This window comes from Bufo gargarizans, chromosome 5 (genome assembly GCF_014858855.1).
Source record: "Bufo gargarizans isolate SCDJY-AF-19 chromosome 5, ASM1485885v1, whole genome shotgun sequence".
Taxonomy (NCBI): domain Eukaryota; kingdom Metazoa; phylum Chordata; class Amphibia; order Anura; family Bufonidae; genus Bufo; species Bufo gargarizans.
This window is the reverse complement of record NC_058084.1, coordinates 248,505,350-248,525,240: the sequence shown is the minus strand read 5'-3', so window position 1 is coordinate 248,525,240 and position 19,891 is coordinate 248,505,350. Positions and strand designations below refer to the sequence as shown.

The window sequence follows — 19,891 nt, the reverse complement described above, 5'->3', positions numbered from 1 at the left end:
TTGTTCGGGCAGAGACAGGGGGTAGGTCTTTCCTTTGGGAAGAGGTGCTCCGGGAATCAATTTAATTGTACAGTCAAAAGGACGATGTGGGGGTAACACCTCTGCCTTTTGTTTGCAAAATACGTCTGCAAAGTCATGGTATTCACGAGGCAAGGTAGGTGGGATAGTCACAGGAGCCAACATGCAAGCAGAAAGTCTTTTGGGTTGAGACAAACAGCGAAGGCGACAGGACGATCCCCAGGAGGTTAGTTCTCCATTTTCCCAATCAAAAGAGGGGTTGTGAAGTTGTAACCATGGGTAACCAAGGATGATAGGCAGAAGCGGAGAATCAATAAGAGACAAGACAACTTCCTCTTTGTGGAGGAGGCCTACCTGCAGGGTGATTGTCGTAGTCTCGAATTTCACAATACCATCTCCCAAGGGCTGTCCATTCAGGGTGGTAATGTTCAGGGGTCTAGACTTAGGAACAAACGGGATGTTGTTCTTTCTTGCAAAAGTGTAGTCCAAGAATATACCCGCCGCTCCGGAATCCACAAAAGCCTCACAGAAAACAAGCTTAGAAGATAAATTGATAGTAGCCGGAACAGTAATCTTGGTCTTGGAGGATCTACCTGTAAGGTCTAAGCCAGCTCCTCCAACACTGGTTAGACCCTGCCTTTTACTGGACGGGAGGGGCAGACAGATACTAAATGTCCTTTAAGTCCGCAGTACAGGCATAGGCCCAATGAACGCCTCCTTTGTTTCTCTGACTCAGTTAGGTGGAGACGGCTCACCTCCATGGGTTCCACAGGTGTCTGGGGTTCAACAGAGGTTTCAGGTTCTGGCTGAGGTGGTGCTTGGAAGTTAGGGGCCAAACGGTAAGCTGGCCTAGGAAACTTGCGGGTTCTAAGTCTCTCTTGGCACCTTTCATGGTACCGGACATCCAGACGAACACACAGCTCTATGAATTTCTCAAGGTCTTCTGGGAGCTCCTTATAGACTAATTCGTCCTTGATGCGATCCGTAAGACCTTTTCGGAAGGCTGCACGTAATGCCCTTGAGTCCCAATTTGTTTCAGCAGCAAGGGTACGGAACTCAATAGCATACTGTGCCACAGATCTGGTGTCTTGTTGTATGTCCAAGAGGGAGTACTCAGCTGCAGAAACTCTACCTGGCTTGTCAAATACAATCTGGAGAGAGGCCAGAAATTTTTCAGCATCTTGGAGTACAGGATCGTTGCGTTCCAAATAAGGAGAGACCCAGGCCAGGGCCTTCCCCTTTAACAAGGAAATTACAAAAGTCACTTTGGCAGACGAAGTGCTAAAAGTTGCAGGGTTGTTGCGGAAATGCAAACGGCAAACATTTAAAAAGCCTCTGCAGTCCTCAGTATCACCACCAAACTTGTCAGGCAAGGGAAGTTTTGGTGGTACAGAAGAGGCGGGTTGGACCGTAGTAGGAGTAGGATCCGGAGTCTGAACCGTTGCAGAGGAACCAGGCAAACAAGATTTGAGCATGGTGCAAAGTTCATCTAACTTGGCGTCCAGGGAAGAAAGATGGTGTTCATGAGCTCCGATCAATTGTCCCTGACGTGTAATCGCCTTAACAATCTCAGCAGGGTCCACTGCCATTGTGGCCCGTTTATTATGTAAGGTACCTGTAAAAGGTAGTGTCCGAAGTGGAAATAGTGTGCTTGAGATCCAGGCAAAGCGTCGTCAGGCAAATAGTTCAGAATCAAAATCCGGAGAAGAGTCAGGCAGGCTAAGGTCATTCACGATCTGGCGGCAAGGTACAAAATCAGCAGGCTGTAGAATAGTCGGGATGTCAGGCAGGAGTTCAATACAAGGAAGATCACTGAAGTCAAAACACCCAGGGAAGAAATCCAAATAAACGGGCACTGAGTGATGACCTCACTTCCTATTTAAAGGCTGTCCAGATTGAGAATTGTCCACAGCTGGCAGCAGGTGGAGCTAGAGAGTATGATGTAGTGTTGAACACAGTAAGGACATTCCCAAAGTCTAGATCTCTTCTGTAGCACAACAGGTAAGGCTATGGTGCATTTGTAATTGTGTTACATGTTTGAGTGCTAAGATACGACCTTACAATATGTTGTGTTAATGCATATTTCTCTACTGTCATATCAATGCATATATGTTGCTTACTCTATAAAACTGAAAATAAAGAATTTATAAAAAAAAATTATAAAAAAAAAAAAAATAAAGAGACCAGGAAGATCCCGGTTCGAATACAACCCGGGTCATGACAGCCACTTTCCCATTTTAACATAGTAAGTTTCTCCTAAGCTATACGTGGTCTTTTGTGCTTCCACAGAAAGGCAGTAAATGCTGATTGGCGTTTTCTGACATCGTTGTGTTGCAATAGTAGAGGGATTGTCTGTAAGGGATATAGAACTTAGCGAAACATGACATTTTAACCAGTTCCACTTAATGAGAGTGGAAGGTCTTTCCATTTAATCAAGTCATGTATTATCTTTTAAATCAAGGGAGGATAGTTCGGGGAGTAAAGTGCTTTCGAGGAGCGACCAATCTTTATCCCTAAATATTTCATATAATCTTTTCTGACCTCTACATTGTTATTGCCGCGTGTCAGCTTTTAAACAGTTGCAGAATTTCCCCGTGAAGTCTATGGTGTCTAGAACCAAGTCAAGCCATTTCCATTTCCAACTGACATAGTCAAAGGCTTTCTCAGCATCCACTGCCAGCAAAGCCGGATTACCCCCGTGCTGTCTCCCTCTCAGCCCATCTTGTACCGTAAGGACTTTCCTTATGTTAGTTACCGTCGATCTACCCTTCATGAAGCCTAGCTGGTGGTCTCCGATTATAGACTGTAGTAGAGAGGCTATTCGATTGGCTAGTATTTTCGAAAGGAGCTTGACGTCTTGATTGATAAGTGATGGGCCTGTAAGATCCTGGCTGAGTGAGGTCTTTATCAGGTTTGGTAAGTATCTGTATATAAGCCACCCAGCCTGATAATGGTAAATTACCACCTTTCATGATAGAATTGTATTCATAGCGGCACAAACCTCCTCTGATGCTGCGGGCAAGTTTATTTTATTCAAAAGGTCTATGGCCCTTTCCCTCACAAAGGGATACTGGGTGTCAAGGGATAAAAAATTATTTACCCAATACTGCCACAATTTCCTCTGGTTTGGTGCGAAGGTTTCCCCGCTCCTCTTTCAGGGGGTGATAATGGGATTGTTTAATGTACGGCTTAGTAAGATTAGCTAATAACTTTCCTGCTTTATTCCCTTCTTGGGATAAATCTGCCCTCTTGCAGTCACCATACCATCTGGTTGCCTGTTCTAAGTTATAGTCAAAAGTGTGTTTAGCTGTTACCCACAGTATTTTATTGGACTCCGTTGGGTGGTTCAGAAAGGTTGTGTATGCTTCCCTGAGCCGCCTAGTGGCTTCATCCAGTTTTTCCCTAGCTTCTGTTTTTTTTTCATTATAGTGTAAGCCATTATACGCCCCATTAAAACAGCTTTTGTCGTGTCCCAAAAGAGGGTGTAGTTTGAAGCATGCTCTTTGTTATCCTGAGAGAATTCCCACCACCAACCCCTAAGTCTGTCAGCAAAATCCTCATCAGATAGAAGGTGTTGGCGGAGTCTCCATCGAAAGTCTAACCCATGGGGTACATCATCCATTATCTGCATTATTACCGGGGCATGATCCGATATGATCATATATGATATCCTCACAGTTTTCGTTTTAAGCAGAATGTTTGGAGAGGCTAGAAAATAATCTAATCTTGACCAGGACATCTGAGAATGGGAAAAATGCGTAAACTCTCTCTTCATTGGGTGATGGTGTCTCCACACATCCACCAATCCTGTGGCCTGAAGTAATGGAGAGAGAGTGCATACACCCTTAGACAAGGGGTCCACTAGCTGGCCTTTGCCCTCTTTCAGAATATTAACTTCCAATGCATGGTTGCTAGGTGATGATCGGGATGGGGACCCGATCTTTATTATTTTCCCTTATAACATGGTTATAAGGGAAAATAATAGCATTCTTAATACAGAATGCTTAGTAAAATAGGGATGGAGGGGTTAAAATTAAAACTAAAAATTCAACTCACCTCATCCACTTGTTCGCGCAGCCCAGCTTTTCTTCTTTCTTCTTTGATGACCTGGGAGAAAAGGACCTTTGGTGACATCACTGCGCTCATCACGTTGTTATCACATGATCACCATGTGACGGACCATGTGATAAGCGCAGTGATGTCACCGAAGCTCCTTTTCTCCCAGGTGATCAAAGAAGAAAGAAGAGAATCCGGGCTGCATGAACAAGTGGATGAGTTGAGTTCAATTTATTTTTATTATTTTTTACCCCTCCATCCCTATTTTACTAAGCATTCTGAATTAAGAATGCTATTATTTTCCCTTATAACCATGTTATAAGGGTAAATAATAAAATCTACACAACACCAAACCCAAACTTCTGTGAAGACTAGTCAGCACCACTCTCTCCCGAGGTCAGGCAGAGGATTCCAGTGTTTGGGTTCCCCTGCCAGTTCTGCGTTTGGCTGAAACAACGATCCAGCCAATGGCAGTGCTACAGCATCGGAGGGAACAGGAAGAATACCTCTGTATGCAGCCATTCTAGCTGTTGACTGCATGCAAAGTGGACCTGTGCACCTCTGTGCTGTAAATCTGATTGCAGGGACTTGTGGTACACCACCACAGCTTTTACTGCTTCCTGTAAAAATAAGCATGAAAGAACAACATCTGGAACATCTGCTGAAGTGATTCCCCCTCACCCCCTTCCCAAGCCCTAATCCCTATCCCCATCCCCCGTCCCCCCTGTTCGATTTTGCCGACTGCGAACAAATTGTGACTTTTCTTGTCACTTTTATCTGGCTTTTTTTTTTTTTTTTTTTTTTTCTTTCTACTCTGCACCACTTTTTCTGTGTGTAAGCTGTGAACCCCAAGCGCTGATCAGTCTATAGTCTATTGTATATAGATAAGCTGATCAGCTGTGAACCCCAAGCGCTGATCAGCTTATCTATATACAATACAGACCAAAAGTTAGGACACACCTTCTCAATCAAAGAGTTTTCTTTATTTTCATGACTATGAAAATTGTAGATTCACACTGAAGGCATCAAAACTTCATGGTAGAATATCTGCTAGGAAACCACTGCTAAGGACAGGCAACAAGCAGAAGAGTCTTGTTTGGGCTAAAGAACACAATGAATCTGTGTGGAAATCTGTGCTTTGGTCTGATGAGTCCAAATTTGAGATCTTTGGTTCCAACCACTGTGTCTTTGTGCGACGCAGAAAAGGTGAACAGATGGACTCTACATCCCTGGTTCCCACCGTGAAGCATGGAGGAGGAGGTGTGATGGTGTGGGGGTGCTTTGCTGGTGACACTGTTGGGGATTTATTCAAAATTGAAGGCATACTGAACCAGCATGGCTACCATAGCATCTTGCAGCGGCATGCTATTCCATCCGGTTTGTGTTTAGTTGGACCATCATTTATTTTTCAACAGGACAATGACCCCAAACACACCTCCAGGCTGTGTAAGGGCTATTTGACCATGAAGGAGAGTGATGGGGTGCTGCGCCAGATGACCTGGCCTCCACAGTCACCGGACCTGAACCCAATCGAGATCGTTTGGGGTCAGCTGGACCGCAGAGCGAAGGCAAAAGGGCCAACAAGTGCTAAGCATCTCTGGGAACTCCTTCAAGACTGTTGGAAGACCATTTCAGGTTACTACCTCTTGAAGCTCATCAAGAGAATGCCAAGAGTTTGCAAAGCAGTAATCAAAGCAAAAGGTGGCTACTTTGAAGAACCTAGAATATGACATATTTTCAGTTGTTTCACACTTTTTTGTTATGTATATAATGCCACATGTGTTAATTCATAGTTTTGATGCCTTCAGTGTGAATCTACAATTTTCATAGTCATGAAAATAAAGAAAACTCTTTGAATGAGAAGGTGTGTCCAAACTTTTGGTCTGTACTGTGTGTGTGTATGTATGTATATGTGTGTGTATGTATGTATATATATATATATATATATATATATATATATATATAGAGAGAGAGAGAGAGATAGAGGTGTATATATAGAGGCTGGAGGTATACAGCTCGGCCGCATGATGCCCACTACATACACAGCTCGGCATATGGTGTCCACTACACACACAACTCTGCCACATGGTGCCCACTACACACACAGCGCTGCTATATGGTGACCACTGCACACACAGCCATGCTACATGATGAACACTACACAAACAGCACTGCTATATGGTGCCCGCTGCACATAAAGCTCTGCTATATGGTGTCCATTGACACACCGCTCTGCCACATGGTGCCTACTGCACACACAGCTCTACCACATGGTGCCCATTGTACACACAACTCTGCCACATGGTGCCCACTACACGCACAGTACTGCCGCATGGTGCCCACTACACACACTGTTCTGCCGCATGGTTCCCACTACACACACAACTCTGCAACATGGTGCCCAATACACACACAGCCCTGCACATAGTGCCCACTACACACACACAGCACTGCTACATGGTGACCACTGCACACACAGCTCTGCTACATGGTGCCCACTGCACACACAGCTTTGCTACATGGTGCCCACTGCACACACAGCTCTGCTACATGGTGCCCATTGACACAGTCTGCCACATGGTGCCCACTGCACACATGGCTCTGCCGCATGGTACCCATTGTTACACACACAGCACTGCCACATGGTGCCTACTGCTGTACATAGCATTGTGTATCGTCACACTGTACTAATCTGTGTGGTACAAGTGACTGCTCACTGTGCGGACTGCACACACTACTGTGTTCAGAAGAGAGTGCATGTAGTGAGAGATGTTGGTATTGAGATCTATATCCTGCTTATAACTGTTACGGGAAGGGAAGGTAGAAGGAAGTGCACCCCCTAGACTACCACCCTCAACCTTGTCCCTGCCTACCTGCACCCACCGCCCTATGTGACGGGGCGCAACTGGGCGACGGTCCCTAACCTCCGTAAGTGCCGGGTAGGGGAGGAAGGAACAGAGAGGGTACCGGACAGCTAGGCAGAGAACGGTACGCGAGATGCATGCAGACAAATGGACAAGGAAGTGGACAAGAGAGAGGTACCCTGTGAAGAAGAAGGCAAAGGCGGGTCAGCTAGCCGAAGTCAGTCCAGGAGGTCACGACAATGCAAGGGAAGAGGCAGGTGTCAAATCTGAGAATGAGCCGAGGTCAGATTCTGAGATGTAGCGGCAAAACCAAGGGAGCAGGCAAAGGGAGGTCAGGAAACTGTCAAGGTCAAATTCCAGAGGTCAATCAATAGAGTAGCTAAGAATACACACAGCCTAAGAGACTAAAATCACAGGCAACCTGTAGCCAGCAGGCCGCCTGTATTTATAGTGGGGAGTGAGGGTCATGTGACGTGGCCAGCGTCACATGACCGACAGACAGACAACTCGAGCGCCGAGTGATCAGCTCGGCGCTCAAGGCAGACCTAGGAGCAGGTCGCCTCCCAGCTAGCAAAGCCGCCCTGGGAACGAGGCCAAACAGCAGGTCTGTGGCTGATGGGAGACCGAATGCGCCTTCGGCGCCCCGTTACAGTACCCCCTTTCCACGAGGGGACTCTGGACCCAACAATTGTGGAGATTGCTTTTCAGGGTGTTCCTGGTGAAATTTAGCAAATAACTTGGAGGCATGCATAATAGACCCAGGACCTCTCTTTAGGTCCAAAACCTTTCCAGTGGACATGGTATTGAAAGGAGTTCCTAACCTTTCTAACATCAATAATTCTGGAGATGATGAATTCCTCCTGGCCTTCAACCTCAACAGGTGGGGGAGGTTTTTTGGAAGGAGCCACTGGTGACACTTATTTCTTGAATAACGATTTATGGAGCACATTATGTATACGAAGGTAGTCGGCTAGTTTCACTCTAAAAGACACCGGGTTAATAACCTCGATAACATTATATGGTCCTATGAAACGTGGAGAGAATTTCCAAGAACAATGTTTCAAAGAAAGATTTTTAGTCGACAACTACACTTTATCGTTGAGTACAAAATTTACTCCCTTAGAGCGTTTCTTATTGGCCTCTCTACGCTGAATCTCCTGGGCCTTTTCCAGGTTCACTTGAACCCGTGCCCAGACATTAGAGGTAAAAGAATCTGCCTGCGGGTTGAGTGAGAACACAGAAGAATTAGAGCAAAAACGAGGATGAAAATCACCATTACAAAATAAAGGAAATACCCCCGTGGATGAATTAACCCGATTGTTGATGGCAAACTCTGCCAACGGGAGATGTCTCACCCACAAGAGCTGATTTTGCGATACATAGCACCTTAGAAAAAGCTCCACTACCTGTTTTAACCATTCCATCTGTCTATTAGTCACTGGATGGAAGGTGGACAAAAAGGATAAAGTGATGTTGCATCTTTGGCAAAAGGCTATCCAAAATCCAGAGACAAACTGAACCCCCCTATCAGAGACTATATTTTCAGGAACACCATGAAGGTGTACCACGTGTTCAATAAACAAAGATGCCAAGGTTTTTGCATCAGGGAGCTTACTTAAGAGAACAAAGTGCACCATCTTGCTAAAACGGTCAACCACCACCCAAACCACTGACCTCCCCTCAGAGTGGGGCAGATCAGAGATAAAATCCATGGAAATGTGTGACCATGGACTGCAGGTAATGGGTAGTGGATGTAGTTCACCAGCGGGATGTGACCTCGGGGTTTTAGATCTGGCACATATCGCACATCCTTAGATAAAATGGGCCACCAGAAAGACCTCAACAGTAATTCTTTAGTGGCATCGATGCCTGGATGACCACACAGAACGGAGTCATGACACTCACCCAATAGTCGAAAAACGAAAATGCTCGGGAACGAACAACTTATCTGAAGGTGTTTGTGGAGGAGCAAGTTGCTGAACCCGTTGAATCTCGAGGAAAGATCCGAAGAAATCGATGCCACAAAGATGGTCGGCATTAAAACTTCGGGACAAGTAAAAAACAGGGCCCACCTAGCTTGTCTAGGATTAAGGCGTTTGGCCGCCTCCAGAAACACTAAATTCTTTTGATCTGTGAGAACAGAAACACAGTGTTTAGCCCCTTCTAAAAAAATGTCTCCATTCCTTGAATGCCCACTTAATGGCCAGAGAGGGTACCGGACAGCTAGGCAGAGAACGGTACGTGAGATGCAGGCAGACAAATGGACAAGGAAGTGGACAAGAGAGGGTACCGGATAGCTAGGCATTGAACGGTACGTGAGATGCAGGCAGACAAGTAGACAAGAGAGAGGTACCCTGTGAAAGAGAAGGCAAAGGTGGGTCAGCTAGCCGAGGTCAGTCCAGGAGGTCACGACAATAAAAGGGACGAGGCAGGTGTCAAATCCGAGAACGAGCCGAGGCCAGAATCCGAGATGTAGCGTCAAAACCAAGGGAACAGGCAAAGGGAGGTCAGGAAACTGTCAAGGTCAAATTCCAGAGGTCAATCAATAGAGTAGCTAACAATACACACAGCCTAAGAAACTAAAATCACAGGCAACCTTTAGCCAGCAGGCCGCCTGTATTTATAGTGGGGTGTGAGGGTCATGTGACGTGGCCAGCGTCACACGACCGACAGACAAGTAGAGCGCCGAGTGATCAGCTTGGCACTCAAGGCAGACCTAGCTGCAGCGAGGCTCCCAGCTAGCAAAGCTGCCCTGGGAACGAGGCCAAACACAGATCCTTGCTCCCGAAGCTAAGAAGCAGGTCTGCGGCTGATGGGAGACCGAGTGCGCCTTCGGCGCCCCATTATAATAACACCATGGTTCTGACTGTAAATCGCTGTACTAACATTATCAGCAGAATTATCTATTGCTGTCTACAAATAATGGTCTTTCTACAGAATGTAAAGTGAGAAATAGATCTGCTGATTACAGGCAGTCTGTATGTAATTAGCTGCTAGCTGTGCTATGTAACAGGATATGGGGGCTGGGCAGCAGAGCTGTGCTGGTGCATGTGAAATCTACAGGAACGCCCACAGACTCTTAGAGCAGATGAGAACGGTGAGTGAATCTCATATCAGAGCATTTCTGAGTGCATGTGAAGAAAAGGCTGTTACCAGTAAACTAACACGTGCAATTTTATTATCTGCTGCATTACAGTAAGATGCAGTGTCTAATTTTAATGCACAAAGGTGTTTATAACCTTTAACTGTGACCTAGGGTGGCCAGAGGTCCAGTTTTAGGCCAGACTGTCTCTCTGTCCTCCGTCCCACGCAGGGCCTGGACGGACACAGGGATGTCCTTTTGAACAGCTCACTTTTAGACAGCATCACTGTTCTGTCTGAGCGTTAGATACAGGGAGAAAGTCACACTCCCTCCCACCCCTGCAGTTGGTCTAGGTGTGGCATAGCGAACCTGGGGGTGGGGGGTTTAAATCCATCTTTTGAGGATGGCCTGAATTGCCACCCTACTTGCCCCCTTAACTGTGACCTCCACTGAACTCTGCTTTTATTAAAGGTGTCATCGACAGTGCCCTGCCCCTTTTAAAGCTGACCTACAGCATTGAATAAAAATTGCTGGGTTGTTATGGAAAACCTGATGTAAAGCTGTGTGTATGTGTGGACAAAGGACCTGCAAGCTTCTATTGGCTGATAAGGGACATGTGACTGTGTGAATGGCAGTTGGGATATGAAGAGAAAGAACTGCAGGCTTCCATTGGCTATGTGATGTGTGCCATATTAGCATTTCTTGGGGAATATCTCTGGAACAATACGTGCTAGAGAGCTGAGACCGGGTATAGCTGTGTGCCAAATTTTGTGATTGTAAATGCGATGTTGCGGATTCCTTTAGCAGACATACACACATACACTCAGCTTTATATATTGGATACAGTTCTTCATGCAGTATATATAATACTAGCAGAGGGACCAGGCTTTGCACGGGTATATTTAATCGATTTCACTTATATTTGTGTGTGTCGTTAAAAGATATCGACAGTATCCCCATAACAGTGACCACTACAACACCCCGCCCCTTTAACCGCCTCCGGACCGCCTAACGCAGGATCGCGTTCCGGAGGCGGCTCACTCAGGCACAGTCACACATCTATGCGTCATCTCGTGAGACGCGAGATTTCCTGTGAACGCACGCACACAGGCGCTGTGCTTTCACAGGAACTGCAGGTAAGCGAGTGGATCTACAGCCTGCCATCGGCGATCGTTCGCTGGCAGGCTGTAGATGCAATTTTTTTAAACCCCTAACAGGTATATTAGACGCTGTTTTGATAACAGTGTATAATATACCTGCTACCTTGTCCTCTGGTGGTCCCTTTTGCTTGGATCGACCACCAGAGGACACAGGCAGCTCTGTAATAAGTAGCACCAAGCATGACACTACACTACACCCCCCAGCCCCCCCCGTCACTTATTATCACCCCCCTGTAAGGCTCCATTTAGACGTCCGTATGTGTTTTACGGATCCATGGATCGGATCCGCAAAACGCATACGGACGTCTGAATGGACCCTTACAGGGGGGGTGATCAATAACAGGGTGGTGATCACCCAATGTAGACTCCCTGATCACCCCCCTGTAAGGCTCCAGTCAGATATTTTTTGGGCACAAGTTAGCAGAAATTGATTTTATTTTTTCTTACAAAGTCTCATATTCCACTAACTTGTGACAAAAAATAAAATCTCACATGAACTCACCATACCCCTCACGCGTAAATTTTTTTAGACATTTATATTCCAGACTTCTTCTCACGCTTTAGGGCCCCTAAAATGCCAGGGCAGTATAAATACCACACATGTGACCCCATTTCGGAAAGTAGACACCCCAAGTTATTCACTGAGGGGCATATTGAGTCCATGAAAGATTTAACTTTGTCCCAAGTTAGCGGAAAAGGAGACTTTGTGAGAAAAAAACTAAGAAAAATCAATTTCCGCTAACTTGTGCCCCCAAAAAAATCTTCTATGAACTCGCCATGCCCCTTATTGAATACCTTGGGGTGTCGTCTTTCCAAAATAAGGTCACATGTGGGGTATTTATACTGCCCTGGCATTTCAGGGGCCCTAAAGTGTGAGAAGAAGTCTGGGATCCGAATGTCTAAAAATGCCCTCCTAAAAGGAATTTGGGCCCCTTTGCGCATCTAGGCTGCAAAAAGTGTCACACATGTGGTATCACCGTACTCAGGAGACGTAGGGCTATGTGTTTTTTTGGGGTGTCATTTTACATATAACCATGCTGGGTGAGAGAAATATCTCTCTATAATGACAACTTTGTATAAAAAAATGGGAACAGTTGACTTTTAGAGAGATATTTCTCTCACCCAGCATGGTTATACGTAAAAATACACCCCAAAACACATTGCCCTACTTCTCCTGAGTACGGCGATACCACATGTGTGACACTTTTTTGCAGCCTAGGTGGGCAAAGAAGCCCACATTCTAAAGAGCACCTTTAGGATTTCACAGGGCATTTTTAACACATTTGGATTTCAAACTACTTCTCACGCATTAGGGCCCCTAAAATGCCAGGGCAGTATAACTACCCCACAAGTGACCCCATTTTGGAAAGAAGACACCCCAAGGTATTCCGTGAGGGGCATGGCGAGTTCCTAGAATTTTTTATTTTTTATCACGAGTTAGCGGAAAATGATGATTATTTTTTTTTTTTCTTACAAAGTCTCGTATTCCACTAACTTGTGACAAAAATAAAAACTTCCATGAACTCACTATGCCCATCACGAAATACCTTATGGCTGATAAGGGACATGTGACGGTGTGCATGGCAGTTGGGATATCAAGAGAAAAACTTGCAGGCTTGTATTTGCTAATGCAGGTCATATTTTGGGAATATCTCAGGAACGGTACGTCCTAGAGAGCTGAGACCCCCACAAGATTTATTTTCAGGTAGCAAGGGATGTGTATACCAAGTTGTTGAAATCGATGATCACGTTTTTCGTGGAATATATATATATATATATATATATATATATATATATAATTACTTTGTTCTGTGGATTAATACAGTTATGGGGATACCAAAATTATGTAGTTTTTTCATGTTTTGTTACTTTTGCAGCATAAAATCACATTTTTTTATTAAAAAAATATACCAACATCCATAACATGTTTAATTTTTCGCCAACCTAGTTGTGCGAGGGTTTCTTTTTGCAGGACTGACTGTAATTTTTATTGGTACCATTTTGGGATCTATATGACCTTTTGATCACTTTTTATTCAATTTTTATGAAAGGTGAGTTGACAAAACAGCAATTCTGTATTTATTTATTTTTTTAATTTTGTGGCGTTCACTATGCAGGATTAGTAACATGATCATTTTATAAATCAAGATTATACCGAATAGGTATAGATTATTTAATTTTTTTTTTTTTTTTTAAATCAATTATTAATGAGCAGATGTAACAAAGTTATTTTTATCATTGAAATTTTTTTTTTCTTTTTCTTTTTTTTTCATCAAATCCCACTTGGTTCTTCATGATCCAGTGGGGCTGATGGCTGTACTGTACACTACAATAGTCACCTATTGCAGTGTAGATTACTGTCAGTTTTACACTGACATTCAGCATGATCAGACCCTAGACGAGGGCCTGGTAGACTTCAATACATAGCAAGCTTGCAGGCCTTTGTAAAGCATCCAGCTGCCATGGCTACCATCAGGACGCTGCCATCGCAGCTCTGCAGCCTGTTTGGGGGGGAGCTTCCTCTGTTAACCCCTTACATCAGCGGTTGCTACTGACCGTGGCATGTGAGGAGTTTAATGTCTGGGATACACACAGAGGTGAACTGCAGCAGACACGATGGTGGGGGGGGGACTCCGAGGCTGTGTCACAGCAACAGTAAGGGCGTAACTGCATGCCCAATTGCAGTTACATGAAATCAGGACGTACAGTTACGTCCATATGCCTTAAGGGGTTAAGTAGTTAAAATGTAAATGCTAAATAAAATCTGGGGATGTTTATTGTGTCTAGTTCATTATTTTGTGTTGTTTTGTTCTACTCTATTATATTTCATCAAAATTTATTTTTGTACTGCAAATGCAAATAACACGATACATAATACAGATGACATGAACGCGAACAACTTTTTTTTATTACATATTGCAGTCATCCATTTACTATCGCCTGTAAGTATTTGCTCTGGTAGGCAGGGTAAGCGGATGCAATACAGAGGCAAAACCACGGTCAGTGTCGGTGTTTATTCACACAAAAAGGCAGAAAAGAAACACAATACTTGGCAGGGCCCTGGTGTTAATTCACACTGCAGGAATCCTCGTGTTAATTCACACAGCAAAAGTCCACAGAATTCAAAAACACGTCACCTGGCAGTCCACAGCAGGCTTTAGGGCGCCTGGCTTCCAGCTGACAGCTCTCATGTGGCTCTCAGCCTTGCAGAACTCCTCAGCTCCCAAAACACAGAGCTCCACTATCACCTGGGAGGTTCATTCCACCCCCAGCTGAGCTGCTGGATGGGTTTTTAAACCCCAGCCAAAACCTGGCCTGGACGTGGGGAACAGCCACCCACCCTGCTCTTTGGCTGCTCCCAATAAAAACGGGCCCGGATTGGCTTTACAGCCACACTAAGAAAAAACGGTGTCAGAGAGCACTAGCTGCCGCTGACACACAAAATTCCTGGTTCTTATTTCACCGAGGCCAGGAACCTCGGTGACACGTACCTTCCGTCAATGACGGTCCCTTGCGCCTTTCTACACGCCATAAACACGTATTCTTATTTATCTATAACATTATTAAGGGTAATTTGCAAGCAGTACAAAAAAAAAATTTGAAAACATAATTTTATTATTATTATATAAACTATATAGACAAAGGTATTGGGACACCTACACATTACACTTATAGATGCTTTTGTCATTTTATATTCTAAATGTATAGGCCTTGTTATGGAGTTGGTTCCCCCTTTCCAGCTGAAACAGCTTTCACTTTTCTGGGAAGGCTTTCTACCAGATTTTAGAGTGTGTCTATGGGAATTTGTCGGAATTTTTGCCAATTAATCAAGAAAAGTATTTGTGAGATCATACAATGATGTTGGACAAGAGGGCCTGCCTCGCAGTCTCCATTCTAGTTCATCCCAAAGGTGTTCAGTGAGGTTGAGGTCAGAGCTCTGGGTGTACCAGTCAGGTTCTGCATGACTATGGGTGACAAAGGGAGACCCGCACTGTGTAGCCTCTCAGATCATAGTTGAAGTGACAATGGGACTAAATGAGACACATGAATTTAGTGATGGAAGTGTCTCCTAATATTTGTGGCCTTATAGTGTATGTACCACAAAATAGCACAAAAAGTACAATCTGTCCTTTAAAAAAGGGCATTATACTAAAAAGTCATAACGATACTGCTGGAATGCTAAGAAACAAATAAAAATATGTCTCTGATAGGCCTAATTTTCACATTAGGCCTGACTCCAGCAGTCCTATAGAGATGAATGTATCAGTAGTGCTCATGTTCAAAAAGCTACTCCTTTCATTTTAGGAGGCCTTGCAGGGTACATGGTCACTGCTCTCGTGATTGGTGCAGTCCCATTGGTAGGTCCCCTTCAATGAAATAGTTATTCCCTATACTGTGGATAGGAGGTAGCTTGAAATTACCAAAATGCCTATTTTAGTATTACGTGTCCCTTTATTTTTTTTCTTGTTCCTTTTTTTTTATAATTGTTTGGATTTTCATCTTATGCCTTTTAATAAATTGTTAATTTTTTTTGTTTCCTTCTTCAGTGCATATTTTTTTTTTTTTTATAATAATCATTCTTGTGTTGCCTCATAGACTATGCCAGAAAATTTCAGTGACTGTAAGATGAAAAGAAAAGGACTGGTACAAAAAGTTCAGGTAAGAGGCAAGGAAAAAGAAAATAATTGTATTGCTCTAATATTGCATGCCCTTGAATCTGGCATTCATGAATTAACCCTTTAATACAGAATGACATGCATAAACTTGATTTGTTTGTGGGGAATTTGTGGAGAAGTCTCAAGCTGAGCACACTCATGACTGGTGCAGGCTGTGTAATACAACTGACATCCGACTGCTATTATCGGGATCAGAGATAACTATTGCAGTCCTTGGTTTAAGCCAGGGATGCTCAACCTGTGGCCCTCCAGCTGTTGCACAACTACAATCCCCAGCATGCCCTAATAGCTGTAGGCTGTCCAGGCATACTGGGAGTTGTAGTTTTACAAATGCTGAAGGGCCACAGGATGGGCATCCCTGGTTTAAGCAATCGAAGATCACTTGTTCAAGTTCCTTAAGGAAACTGAAAATTACAGTAAAAAGATTTTTAATAATGTTTTAAAAGTATTTAAAAAATAACTTAAAATTCAACTAAACTTCAAAACTACCGTAGATCTTACCCCACAAAAATCAAGCCCTGACACAGCTCTGTAGAAGAAAGTATTAAATATACTATGGGGGTCAGAATATGCAGATGCAAAGGGAACTTTTTTTTTTTTAAAAGAAGTGTAACCTAATTATATCATTTTTGTATCGCTTCATCCTGGAACAGAAAAAGTAATTCTCCAGACTGTTGAAAGTATACAATTCTCTAAAATGTCTTGGTATGCTGAAGCATTAAAGAAGCACTCGCACAAAAATGTTTATTCTCTGACCTGTTAGAAAGGTACATGATGTAAACTGTAGTGTAGGTAATATTTTTACCAGTGACTGTATTTGTGAGGTATAACCTCCCTTCTGATCCTCAGCTAAATCATGTTGCCAGCACTCTAATGACAAAGGACAGGAAGTTCATTACTTCTCTATTCATTCCTATGAATTCCGATGCCTCCGACAGGATGGCGTAGCGGCATGACGTGGGCGTGCCGGGAACCCTCCCACCTTCCCCCTCTTACCCGGCTCATGTGTGTGGATCCCCTGCACCTGCTATTCCCTGGCACTCTCTTCTACCGCGGCCCTGACTGGTGAGAATCGGAGACGCTGAGGATCGCTCTCAGCCTGCCAGTGCAAGAGGAGTTCCGGCTGCAGTCTGGATGTCCGGGTGGCGCTGATGGGGCTGGCAGCATGACGGTCTTCGGAACCAGTAACGAGGTCGGCGTCGTGGCTGCCGAATTCTCTTGTGCTTTGCGGCCCCTTTTGGCCTGCTTGGATATCGGAGTTTCCGTGAAGAGCACACACGCTATGCTGAAGGTGGTTGGGTGCGTGGCAGGCGCTCGTGGACATATCCTTACTGACCAATGTGGCTGGCCTGAGGCACGTGAGTAGCTTGAGGAGTGATCCCCGAGTACCAGTTTTTTGGAATGCAGGGCAGGGAAAATACAAGAATGCTAAGTAAGAAAAATTAATACCTGCCAATACTGCGGACTGCTGATCTACTGTTAAAGGGAGTGCTGGGCGCCTGATATATTTGTTTTACAAACCTCAGCTGGACTACCTTGTGGCATAAAATATGTCATTTTGTGCGGCCCCTGGCCCTTTGTTTGGATTATGTGACCTATATGAAAGGTGACCCCCACGTACAGATGTGCAGTACAGACCAAAAGTTTGGACACACCTTCTCATTCAAAGAGTTTTCTTTATTTTCATGACTATGAAAATTGTACATTCACACTGAAGGCATCAAAACTATGAATTAACACATTATATATGGAATTATATACATAACAAAAAAGTGTGAAACAACTGAAAATATGTCATATTCTAGGTATGCTTTGCACACTCTTGGCATTCTCTTGATGAGCTTCAAGAGGTAGTCACCTGAAATGGTCTTCCAACAGTCTTGAAAGAGTTCCCAGAGATGCTTAGCACTTGTTAGCCCTTTTGCCTTCACTCTGTGGTCCAGCTCAGCCCAAACCATCTCGATTGGGTTCAGGTCCGGTGACTGTGGAGGCCAGGTCATCTGGCGCAGCACCCTATCACTCTCCTTCATGGTCAAATAGCCCTTACACAGCCTGGAGGTGTGTTTGGGGTCATTGTCCTGTTGAAAAATAAATGATGGTCCAACTAAACGCAAATCGGATGGAATAGCATGCCGCTGCAAGATGCTGTGGTAGCCATGCTGGTTCAGTATGCCTTCAATTTTGAATAAATCCCCAACAGTGTCACCAGCAAAGCACCATCACACCTCCTCCTCCATGCTTCACGGTGGGAACCAGGCATGTAGAGTCCATCCGTTCACCTTTTCTGCATCGCACAAAGACACGGTGGTTGGAACCAAAGATCTCAAATTTGGACTCATCAGACCAAAGCACAGATTTCCACTGGTCTAATGTCCATTCCTTGTGTTCTTTAGCCCAAACAAGTCTCTACTGCTTGTTGCCTGTCCTTAGCAGTGGTTTCCTAGCAGATATTCTACCATAAAGGCCTGATTCTGCTGCTAGAACTCTGTGTGGCATTGACCTGGTCTCTAATCTGAGCTGCTGTTAACCTGCAATTTCTGAGTCTGGTGACTCGGATGAACTTATCCTCCACAGCAGAGGTGACTCTTGGTCTTCCTTTCCTGGGGCGGTCCGCATGTGAGCCAGTTTCTTTGTAGCGCTTGATGGTTTTTGTGACTGCACTTGGGGACACTTTCAAAGTTTTCCCAATTTTTCGGACTGACTGACCTTCATTTCTTAAAGTAATGATGGCCACTTGTTTTTCTTTACTTAGCTGCTTTTTTCTTGCCATAATACAAATCCCAACAGTCTATTCAGTAGGACTATCAGCTGTGTATCCACCTGACTTCTCCACAACACAACTGATGGTCCCAATCCCATTTATAAGGCAAGAAATCCCACTTATTAAATCTGACAGGGCACACCTGTGAAGTGAAAACCATTTCAGGTGACTACCTCTTGAAGCTCATCAAGAGAATGCCAAGAGTGTGCAAAGCAGTAATCAAAGCAAAAGGTGGCTACTTTAAAGAACCTAGAATATTACATATTTTGAGTTGTTTCACACTTTTTTGTTATGTACAGTATGTTTGGCAGTTAAACAACATGGGAGTTTAAAATAACCAAAACTAATATTTGTTAACACCTGTTCCGGCTGATGAACATACGGAGACTAACCACTAATCATCTATGCTATATAAGTCTGTTATATCCCTGCTATATATGTCTGCTGGATTGTTTGAATGTACGGCAGGGAATTTATCAGAAAATGCTAACAAACCCTCTCTGGTTAATTAAGACTTGCTGCCTAATACACTCATCCTATAGATCCTCATGGTCTATGGTCTGGACTATGTGAGCCATTTGAGGGTCGATTTAGTGTACCATGTTTCACGGCAGTGAAATAATACAGAAAGTTAAAATAAGCACCTGTTAACATCTTCTGCTATTTGGGATATTAACCTCCCTGGCGGACCATTATATCTGCTCGGTGGACTAATATGCTATATAATCAGTTGTGACTCTGGGCGGCATTTATTTATTTATTGTTTTATTTTTTCTTGGCTGCTGAATCTTGCTTTTTAAATTTTTTATGTTATATATACTCTAATTATTATCATATCATTATATATATTTGCTGGACTGTTATGTTATATAATTTGCTGGCACCCAGAAAGGTTATATTTTTTTTTTTTTTTCTTTCTGGATCCTTGTTGTTGATGTGTGTTTAACTATACGATGCCAGCAAAGGTCCAGAATAGGAAGTCTTTGGGCGCCAGCAGAGGTAGCCCAATTTAAAATATGGATACATTTTTGAAATCTCTGCAATATAAGACTAGGCCAAATCAGAATGGCAATAGGGAGAATAAAGTTGACCCAATAGACCCACCAAATATAAAGGAAATTAGTGATAGTGCAGAAGGAGAGAGAGATAAGAACGTTGCAACAGATGAGAAGATAGAATTAGTGGATAAGAAGCTGACAGACATCCTCAGTGCGGTTCAGCAGTCGATAATGTTGAGATTGAAAAAAAATAAAAATACAAATTCCGATGCCTCC

The 19,891-nt window shown here is 43.9% G+C and overlaps 1 protein-coding gene across 3 annotated transcripts in view; it reads left to right on the top strand.

Annotated features, from left to right (window-relative positions):
• Positions 1-19,891, top strand: part of BAG1 (BAG cochaperone 1) — a 240,109-nt gene that overhangs the window by 163,597 nt on the left and 56,621 nt on the right. For all 3 annotated transcript variants that reach the window (XM_044294527.1, XM_044294525.1, XM_044294526.1), the window contains one exon: positions 15,777-15,839. In XM_044294527.1, the coding sequence (XP_044150462.1) occupies positions 15,777-15,839 (63 nt within the window). The remainder of the gene's footprint in view (positions 1-15,776; positions 15,840-19,891) is intronic.